The 11,458-nt window shown below is 35.3% G+C and overlaps 1 protein-coding gene across 1 annotated transcript in view; it reads right to left on the reverse strand.

The window, feature by feature from the left end:
* The window catches only part of LOC136810230 (protein shifted-like), a 28,606-nt gene extending 17,148 nt beyond the window's left edge, over positions 1-11,458 (reverse strand). The window contains exon 1 of the mRNA XM_067066799.1: positions 11,303-11,458. Coding sequence (XP_066922900.1) covers positions 11,303-11,414 — 112 coding nt within the window. The 5' untranslated portion in view covers positions 11,415-11,458. The remainder of the gene's footprint in view (positions 1-11,302) is intronic.

Genomic DNA, 11,458 nt, shown 5'->3' on the forward strand with positions numbered 1-11,458 from the left:
AATCATTTTTAAAATGAAAACAATACTTTTTCAACAAAACAATACAAAACAATGCATTATGGAAGATCCAAAGTCTTTGAGATCAGACGTGTATGATCGATATTTTTCAAGAAAGAGCAGACAATCTGTATATACAAGAAATACCAATTCGAAAAATTGGAGGGTTTCAATTTCAAGTTTTTAATTTATTGTACGTTATATGTAACTGATATTTAAAGAAAAAAAAGTTTTTTTCAGTCATTTTGTATTATTCAAGGCAAGAAAAATTGTTTGCTAAAAATCACATCTCAAATTCGTATCATTTCTTAACGAGACTATCGATTACTACTCGAGTATGTCTTCTCTCCTTGTCGTCTTTTCTTTCCAATTAAAATTATTGAAACCGTGGGATCTAAGTCAACACAGAGGATTGTTGAACATTTGAAGTAAAATCTGTCAAATTCATCAAAATGATTTAGGTGTGTCCACTGGAACAATTTTTTTTTGTGAATTTTTATTTTGAAGGTTTTTTTCAAATGTCACTTCTGCCCTACCCCCTTCAATCATGAAGCTAAAGTTTTCCTAAAAGTCAACTTATAGTATTAAAAGCCCCCTGGCAGTAGCTAGTATAAAACTCTTTCGTTTATTTTATATAGTCTTCAAAGTACTTCTCCTTTTATATAATCATTAACAATTTCTTATCATTCATTAGTATCATTATCACACATTCCCTTGTTTTTAGCTTGGCATTGTTACTTGTTGACTAAGGAAGATCACTGTGCGTGTTAACAAGTAAATGTATTGACTAAGAATTCCAAAAATACATAATTTATTTTATGGAAATTTGCTTCTCAAGTTAATTTACCAGAAATTCCATAACGCAAAATTTTCCGGTGTTCTAACTTGTTCCGGCTCGGAATACGATGAAATTCCACTTAATTTGTAAAATATTTTGTACAATATTAAATTTAATATTTTCGCTACCCACGTAATCAACATTTTGAAAATATTTTGCTTTCCTTACTCACTCTTTAGCAGGCGTAATATATTTTTTGCTTGTTTTTCAATACCATCGAAATCTCCTCCCATTTTAGAAGCATTCAGCTTTGTTTTGACATTTTGTATTATTTTGCGGTTAATTTTGTAAAACCTGTTGTAATTTTACTACTGTATACTATCCCAGAAATAGGGGTCGTGTATTTATTTTACGTCTAGAAACTCCTCTCGGATTCTTGTTTTAAAATTGATGTTGGAGTCTGATTTAACAATAATATAGCAAGTTTCTAAAAACTTTTACACACTTTCTTTTATAAGAGCATCAACATTTTTAGCCTTTCGGATGTTCTTTTTGGGTTTTAGCCTAAAAGGTTTCTTAAAGTTTTCTTAATATTTTGGCCACCGAAGCTGTTTGTTCTTATATAGTTTGGTCTTATACAAAATCTTCCTTCAAGTTTAATTTTTTAAGCCCTTGCACCTAATGCACTCCTAGCTTCGCGGTTTCCATTTAATGAGATATGATTATTTTTGGCTATGGCATAAAACTTGGTCATGTGACACTCAAGTCAATTTCCTAAAGTGCATCTCAATTTTATGTTCACAACTTTGGATTGCTTAACTTTTGGCAGAGTACAAGCTCTTGTTCATTAATCCCTGAATGACGTTTGAAGTCAGCTGAATAAATTTGAATTATCCAAAAATAACATTGAAACTTCATGATTCAACTCCGAAGGGGGCTGGGTAGAGAATGAGAGATGGGTATTTCGGAGGTGATGTTCGAACTCCATCTTGACAAAAACCATTTCCTTAACCCTTTAAGTGCCGATGTCGTATATATACGACATGGGCTATATAGGAGGGCGAAGCCCTCCTGTAATGCCCAGTTTGAGTTAGAAATCGTTATTTTTGGTCGAACTCGTAGGAATTAGATTGTCCTTTATGGTCAAACAAAAAAAAATTCAAAAGTGAGTCTTTCCAGCGAAATTTTAAGCAAAAAAGTCAAAAAAATGCAAAAAATTGACAAAAATTCACTTTTTTGAGATTCTGACCGTTTTTTGACTATTTTTGGTCAACGAGTGATCCAAGAACCTCCAAATTTGGCCCTGTTTTACTTTATTCTGTCTTCTAGTGAATTGATTTGAAATTTTACCACTGGGCACCTTTTCATCAGTTCAGTCAGGTCCGCGCAGCGGGCCTGACTGCTTTAATTCCCTAACCTACCCCCCCCCCCCTTGGCCGCCGCCCACCACGCCCTTCCTAAATCGGGCGGCGCCGAAGGCGCCCAAAAGAAAGAAGAGACTCTAAGCTATCCAACGAGCTATATACGAGCTTCTAATTCCTTCTAGATCAGGAGATATAAGCCCTTAAAGTTTGAACTAGCGATTTTTTAAAAAAAACTTAGAAAAAAGGACCCTGGCACTCAAAGGGTTAAGAAACAATCTTCAAGCTTCAAATTGGAGATCATTTGCTGTTATCACTCTCAAATTTGACTTGACCAATTTCCTCCTTTCCCAGCTGGCCCACAACGTTGTTTCAACGTTTATCTAGCGTTCGCAACGTCCATATAACGTTAGATGAACGTTGAAACAATGTAACCAGTAAGGAAATGTCCTCAGAATCATATAACATCCACATGACATATGTGGACACTAGGAAGAGCAGATAATTGAAAAAACATAATTAACAATTTTAGGGAAGGAAAAGATATCGAATATCTTTAGTCGACTTCATCTCATTTCAAATTTCCAATATTTTTCTTCTTCTAGCCACAAATGAAACGATTTTTCTGTTCCTTTTCCTTCTTCCACTGGGAAGTTGGTTCAAGAAGGTTCTTATCTATTTTATCTTATGTATCTTTCAACTCTATAGCTATCATATTTTTATTAACCATACGATAAACCAGCGGAAACATTTAGAAATTTTCAACCATCAGCTCATCCAGTTTAACCAATAGTTTCTTTAGAGTAAAACCCGTTAGCTGAAAAAAACCTCTAGCTAAACAAGGATCTGTTTTAAGCTTATTAAAATCACATTGTTTCGACTACATAGGCCAAAGACTTGACTAGAAACAGGATTAGATAACTATAAGTGATCATTTCTATTTATTTTCTTAACAAACTTTTTGTAAACATCATATAGGGGTCCTTTATTTTACCTCATAACTTTTAAGTCGTAAAAATTGACCTAAAATACTTTTCGAACCGTTTTGAATCACGACATATTTTATAGAACATTCAGAGCATTCTACTTTAGTAGATTCAAAACATTACCAAGCTATACTCAATGTATTTTTTTTACAAAAAACTCTATGGATTATAGTAGATGACAAAGATTCGATGAACTGATGATATAAGGTTTAGAAAAAATTAGTTGACAATTCTATCTTCTTATGATTGAGACATTTTGTATCTATTTGGCTAAAACGTTTTAGAAATTTCAAAAGTGTTCAAAATTAAAAAGGCATCAACAAAAAAGAACTAAAAATGATTGTTGATTACTTAATGTTGATACATCAGGTTGGTTGGGCCTTTCCGTTCTCCACTATGGTTTGAGCACCCATTTGTTTGTTCCTACTTAATGACCTGTTTACTAACACTAAAAGTTTGTTGTTTACTTCACAATAAGTTAAGTAAAAATGTTCACGCAGTGATTTTAAATCCTTTTTTAATTGAAATCAATCAGTTTAAGCCTTGCTAATCCTAAACGTTTATAAACTCATCAAGTAGGCTCTATTTTTTTTCTTTCATTTCATAAAGCAATATTATCAAACTTATTATCAGTCTTGCTCTGGTTTTGAACGAATATGAATTTTGCTGACTCAGCTTTTTCAGATCCCAAATTATCATAACTAGAGTAGAGAAATAGTTAGACAGGGAATGGTGATAAAGTAAATTACCCAACAAAAAGTCCCGGGGGGCACTCATATGGCCTGAACTACGGCATGCGCCGCCCTTAAGGGTAGGTTTTTCGAGACTCTCGAAAATGCACTGTAAGGGTGTACTTTTGATAGAATGACTACAAGGGTCTTCTTTTAGCTGGATACACTGTAAGGATGTGTTTGAGACTGCTGAATTGCACGTCTGACTGTAAAAATCTGATTTTCAGCGGCACATGCCGTCGTTTAGAAATCAAGTCCCCCGGGTAAAAAAATATTACAGTAAGATGGACATAAGGTAAGATATCTATATCTAATTCAACCCCGGCACACAACGTTGTTTCAACGTTTATTTAACGTTCACAACGTCCATATAACGTTGGATGAACGTTGTAACAACGTTGTGTGCAAGCTGGGAAAACTTGAATACTAATGTAGATTTAAAATTTTCTGTCTGAAATTTCCGAATGACTTCAAAGAGGAAGACGATTATTCATCCGATTCTCAAAAAAGATTGGGGTTACAACAGGGTCTGTGTGAGACGGGGGTTGTTTAAGAAAGCAATGGAATTCCCTTCGATTCTCACATCTATCTGTCTGTACAAAAGAATTTGCCTAATTCACTTCATTAATTAAGGACTTAGTGTGACCCATTAGGATTAATTAGTAAACGGATGAAAAGGATGTTTTTCTTCCCAGAGACTTTCCCACTTCCCAGACCTTTATTAAACATAGTATCTTTCCATAGTTTTGTAAACTATATTTTTGGTCCAAAATTACTCTCTTTTTTTTCTTTGGGACCCAAATAAGACAAAAAGGGTAATACCAAGGCATACATTTTCTTAGGGATACACGCTTTTTGTTTTAATAAAGGAAGTAGGTTAAGCTAAAGTATTATATTGTCATCAGTCATCTAGTAATTTATCTTTGATGAGAATAATTCTTATAAAAACAAAGGATATTTTCTGAATCAAATCGGCTCTCAAGACTTATAAGGACAGACGCTATTTATCCTTTGATCTATCAATCATCTACAAGGCCTACAACATAACGTAGTAAAATATCTTTTGAATTACGTCAAAAGGGCTCGAGTCGGAAGTGAATTCCCCCCTCTTAAAGCTATAAGCTCAATTTCGGTATTTTGAGACTTTTGAAGTGATTAAAATATTTTTCAGTCACCTTGTGGGAATATCAGACCTCATTTTGCACACACGTTTCTTTGAAGCCTTCAGATGTTCTCAACCTTTTCGATTTTTAAGCCTTTTAAAGTGTTCTTGAAATGTTCTTATTTTAACCATTGTGTGGGTACTTTTGTCCATTTACCTAAGAAATCGAGTGCTTTTGAGTCCACGAAGCCTTGTTCTTAACTTGTTCTCGATTTTTTGGCCTTCAAAGTTTTCTGTTCTTATATAGTCTGTTCTTATATGAAAAAAACTAAAATTAATGAAAGGTTGGCATAAATGCACGGAAACAATTATCCACCTTCAATACTACTAACCTAGACGATGCTCTCGACACCCACAAATAAAACAATATTTTGAAATAATACGAGTAAACAACACGAGAGAAAAAATTTGTTCCACTTGAAAATATTTTTCTTCTTGTTACTCTCCCAAAGTATACCATAACAATAATATATATTACAAAATAGGGCGGAGTTTTCGATGATTTTGTCTCTGGATAACGTCCAAATATTGTGAACATTTCCTGTCTACATTTTAGAATATTTTCGAATCACGAAAAATCTCTGAAAGCTTTTTAATTTTAGTTTAAACTCTTACCTTGACACACCCCTGCGTCACAGACCCACTGAAAACCCAGCCCCACTATGGAAAATTTGGACAAAATTTCGTCCCCAGTACTAACAATACCCCAAAGTTTCAGCCCCACTGGGAAATTGACTTTGATTACATCTACATTCAAATTTCATTGTAAAAAATTGCAAAAGTTTTACCGGAGCTGTGAGACAGGGGTGTCTTGACCCTTCCTGCATCTTTCTATTTTTTCACTAGGGCCGAGACAGTTCGGGTTCCTAGAGGCCCCCTTAAAATCTCAAGGTATTGACGATTGCTATGACCTTGGAATTTTGAACATAGTAGAAACGGATGATTGGAGAATGGAGTTTGCAAAATTTTGTTTGTGCTATTTTTAAGACAAGAATGTTTCGGTCTGCATTTTACCCGAAATTCTCATTTTCAGCATATTTACTGGTCCAGTTTTGCTGGAAATTTGTTTGTAAGTTTTATCATCAAAATATATTATCTGTCAAAATCTCAAGCCAATCGCATTATCCAATCATAAGATATAGTAACAAAGGGCTATTGTATGCAAAAGGGTCAATTTAAGACCATTCTGTAAAATACACGAAACCGGCAGATAAAAGATTGACTCTACGCACAAAACAATATGTCAGGTGGAGTTGCCTCACAAATTTTGAGCAAAAAAATGTTGGGTCCTGTTTTCGGCATTTTTATAAAATGATGACGTAATCATCACATGATCTCTTGAATGCCTGGGTTAAAAGAAAAATTGTCTAGTCTAGCTTGAGATCAGTTACCGAAGCAAACTACCAAATATTTTCATACAAACATGAATGCGTAGGTTGGGTTATTTGAATATTGAGAAGGAAAAGATATTGATTTTTGTCAATACTTTTATTAACCCTTAGAACACGAGGGACGCGTATATGCGTCCAAAACGAGCCAAAATACTGAGTCTCAGACTTGAGGCCATAGTTCCAGACCACTTGATTTAAAGGGGCATAAATGCTTATTAGTCCGGCGGCGATCCAGGATCACTCTTACAATTAGTAAATATGGGTTTTTATTTTATTTTCCCATCATATGGTCCCTTGGGACCCCAAAACCAGTTTTTGCCAAGCTGGCAAAGCTGGGGAAAATTTTTAATGCAGGCTTGAAGAGGGTAGGGTCATTTTAGCCTGGGGGTCCTTAGAAAGTCGATTTTTGAAGTTCTCATTTAGCTATAACTGATTGTGCCATCAGATAGAGCTTGAAGAGTAGATCTCCAAAATGGGGTCATTTGTCTCATTTAGTGGACTTAGTCCCCCTGAATTGGCCGATACGTCTTCAAAAATGCAATATTTTGTGCTAACGTCAGCATTTTTGAGAAAATTTTCAGCGAAAGATTCCAGTTTTAACAGATGCGTCTCGAAGAGTACTATCGATTAGAGGGGTCATTTATAGGGTTTCCTAGGCTAGATCATGAGATATTAGAGTTTGAAATTTTGCTGACTCAGCAGAAAAGGGCAAAAAACGTTGAAAAACGCTGAGTCAGCAAAATTTCAAACTCAAATATCTCACGATCTTGCCTAGGAAACCCTATAAATGACCCCTCTAATCGATAGTACTCTTCGAGACGCATCTGTTGAAAGTGGAACCTTTCGCTGGAAATTCTCTCAAAAATGCTGACGTCAGGATAAAATATTGCATTTTTGAAGACGTATCGGCCAATTCAGGGGGACTAAGTCATGTGACAAATGACCCCATTTTGGAGATCTACTCTTCAAGCTCTATCTGATGGCACAATCAGTTTTAGCTAAATCAGAACTTCAAAATTCGACTTTCTAAGGACCCCCAGGCTAAAATGACCCTACCCCCTTCAAGCCCCCATAAAGAATTTTCCCCAGCTTTGCCAGCTTGGCAAAAACCGGTTTTGGGGTCCCAAGGGACCATATAATGAGAAAATAAAATAAAAACCCATATTTACTACTTGTAAGGGTTGATGCAAAAAAGCCCTTTTCGCCGCCGGACTATATAGAAAGAGATAGAAATAGCTTTTCAATGATACAAAAACCATCTTCTAAATCAAAAGTTACAAGCTTTTATGGCACTTTAAAGTTTTGAGTCTCAAAAAAAAAACTTTTTTAAAAAATCAGCTCGCACAAAGGGTTAACATTTCCATAAGAATGACAGCATATTATTTTTGCTTTATTCCATAGGCTGAAAATGTTTTTACACCCCTGTCTCAGGCAGCCTGGTGAAGGGATTTAGCCAACAGGGATCAAATGAAGGGGACGAGTTCTAATATAGATGTAAAAAATTGAAAAGTTCACTAACATCTAGGGCCGTTAGATGGCTAGACACGCGGTAGCCCGTACATGTAATAACCTTTGGTTGAAGCCAACCTAATTATTAGAAAATAACAAGAAGTGTACTTCACGTATATCATAGCATTGTAGTCTCTTTGAGGCAAACATCAAAAATTTAGAATAAAAAACAACAGAAATTAATAGAAAACAACTATGGAATTGAATGAATTTTAAAACTTCCATACACATTGAATCTTACTGTTACATACAAGCTCCTCGAAGTAAAATACCATACTGAATACACGTTTTTTTTTTAAAGAATATCTTCTATAAGAATATCAGGGTGAAAATTGGCCAAATCGTAAGAATATCCTATGAATACCCTCTAGGGTGAGTTTCACAGAGTTTGATAAGAATACAGTCATTTTGTATTTGGTTAATAGAAAAAAAGCTGCTTCCTTTGTTAGACTTGAATTTAAACTATGAGACAGAAATGTAATTTTAGCTCAAAATGTTCATTCAAAAGTCCAAAACTCTCAAATTGATCATTTCTCATGTTTGTAAAAAAGTCAAGTCTGAAAAAGTAAGAATACGTTAAGGATATTTCACCCTCAATTTAGGCAATTTCTTAAGAATACTTGACCCTTATCCAAAGTACACTATTCTTATAAAAAGAAGCGTGTGTAACATGTAATTCAATGTAAACTTTGTAACTTCTTAAACTGAATTTCATCTCGTTGGTTTCCATACCACTTGCCGGCTCTTAGACATTACAATCCATAGCAAAGTTTTCCATTTTCTGAAAGAAACTTTTTCGACATATTAAAGAAAAAGACGTCATACGTGCTTTAAAAATAAAGTTAGAATTTCACCTTTGTGACTTGCTGAGAAGTAAACTTCACGTTTATCCAAGCAAACTTTATGGTTACCAAAAACATACTTTAACCTTTTATATTTTCAATGTGAGAGCTGTATATACAAATTTACAGGGATGCAAGTTTGGAAAAATAATATGCGACGCTTCGTAGTCTGAAGAGAGAAAAAGAACAAAATCCCATAGATTTGTAATTACCACAACAGAATTTTGAGCTCTCAAAAGTACAAGACTTGTTGTAACATAACTCTTTGCTCAGAATTGCATGCTTTTTATCCGATGGTATCAATAATTTTCGTTGAATTCTGTTTCGAACACCATCAAGGACATATTTTTCTAGAGTATATATATTAAGAACTGACACTCTTCTCGTGTATAGTGGAAAACAGAGACATTGCCAAACACTCCGAAGCAAATTCCACAATAACTCAACACAAAAAAACTTCAGCAATCAAGACATTCTATTCAAACTTCTACCACACCCTCATTAGCAATGGCAATTAAAAGCAGCACTGACAAAGATTTAAACGTACAGTGCAAACCTACTTTACTTATATACCCACCCACATGGCTGTTTTAATTTTACTCGTTGTTGTTACAACCTGAGTACAGCTCTAACCCATTGACTTTTAAGCCCGAAGGGCTAGACTCGAGACTCCTGGATTGGAAATGAAGCCACTCAATTTCCCATCCAGAATGCCCACGCGTGGTTTTTACACAAACGCCGGATTGAAAGTAAAGTCTATCGCTAGATTTCTAAAAAAGCAGTACTCAATGACAAAGGAACCACTAGATACAATCCGTCATCATTATTGTGGTGCATTCTAGGCGCGTTCTGGTTGGGAAATAAGTGGCTTCACTTTTTCTTGCCTTGGAAAGATTAGAGATTGTACTCTAGCCCTTCTGGCTTTAAACTCAATGCTCTAACCTACACCCACTCAAAAATCTTAAAACCCAGTCTCTTTATCCATCTCCCACGTGACGCCGCTACCATTCTATTTTTTGATCGTGCGGTTTATTGCAAAATCAAAAAAATAAACCCAATATCCTACTAGAAGGCTTAAGATCAGGAGGAGGAATATTTAATTATTTTATGGCCCTATATGGTAATTCAAAATATCTACCCAATATCTTGCATATGTATACAAGCATGTGACTATCAAACTTAGATTGATTTCAGTCCGAAATTTCTCAATCGACGCTTTCTAAACCAGGGGGTAAAATCGAAATTTCTTTGATTTGATCTCTCCAAAGGGTCGTGATCTTCCCAAAATTTGGACAAAAATCGAATGAAAATCGACAAAAATTTTCTCTAAGGGTCCCAAGAACGCCAATTCTTCCTCTCTCTAAGGGTCGATTCTCGATTTTCGGCTAGAACAAACCCTTCACCTCGCAAACCTAGTACCCCCGGGCTTCTAACTTTCCTCAGTTCCTACTACTAAATGCTGAGCACGCTAAAAAACAAACCAACAAAGGAGATCGTTTCTTTATGGTCCATGGTCCTTATATGGAAGTCTATGCTCTCTAACAAAGCTCCTTGAACGCCGTATCAGTGAAATTTTGCAGGTCCTCGATTCCGCCTCATTCGTAAGTTAGGAGAATACAGGAAATTAATTGATGTTTTTGTCAGTTTAAAGAACGTCATTCCGACATCCACAACGTTCATTCAACTATCGCAAAGTGTTATAATAAATTTAGAATATGTCAGATTAACGTTGTTTTTTTTCGGATTGTGGTGATTCTTTCAGACACTGATGCTCATTATACAGTGGACGCTCTCTAATTCGACGTTCTACTATTCGAAAAGCTCCCGTTTTCGATCAAATTGAAAGTCACCGTCAAATTTGCTTAAGAAACTCTCATAAACTACGCTCTACTGTTCGACATTCTATTATTCGATAAGCTCCCGTTTTCGATGAAAATTTGAAGTCCCTCGAAGGTTTTTCGCTCTCTTATTCGATTTCTAGCGTGTAAAAAAGCCTTTAGGACGGAGTTCGAAATTTTCGATTTTTTTGCGTTTGAATTATAATTTCGAAATTCGATTCCTCAAAACTTTTCAAAACAGGCAAATATCGAAAGTTTTCTCCCAAAGAACTTAGGTTTTCTGCAAGAACTTAGACATTTGTCCTGATTCGCGTTCAAACCAATCGAGTCTCGCTTATATTTTTCTTTCTCAGCTCTATAATTCGATATTTACCTCGTGTTTATCGGATTAGGGAGACTTCCTACTATTCGATACGCTTCCGTATTCGATGAAAATCCGATTCCCCTTGAAAATCGAATTAGAGAGCGTCAACTGTATTTCTTAATAAAGGCCACCCAGTCCTTGACCATCATCCTAGATTAACACTAAAACAATAACGCCCGCCCGTTGCCCTCCTATTTTGGCTAATAATTTTCGTCGTTCATCAAACTTTAGCGAGTTTATGTATGATCGTTTTTCTGTGACGGAGACGGTTAGCCTCCCCCCTTCTAGGGTAGAATCAGGCTGATAAATTTGAAGGAAATATTAAATAGATTGTAATGCTTACCGAAAAGTAGTTTTTGCATTTCTTTCCCACTGACCATCAAATCCAATATACAATGAACAGTTGATACTTGGATGATTAAAATACATAAGATGAACTGATGCATCATTTTCATTTTTAACCTTTCGTTTTTTCTTTTTTTTTTGTTCTTTCTTTTTC

Source organism: Clytia hemisphaerica, unplaced genomic scaffold (assembly GCF_902728285.1).
Source record: "Clytia hemisphaerica strain Z4C2 unplaced genomic scaffold, Clytia hemisphaerica genome assembly, whole genome shotgun sequence".
Classification (NCBI taxonomy): domain Eukaryota; kingdom Metazoa; phylum Cnidaria; class Hydrozoa; order Leptothecata; family Clytiidae; genus Clytia; species Clytia hemisphaerica.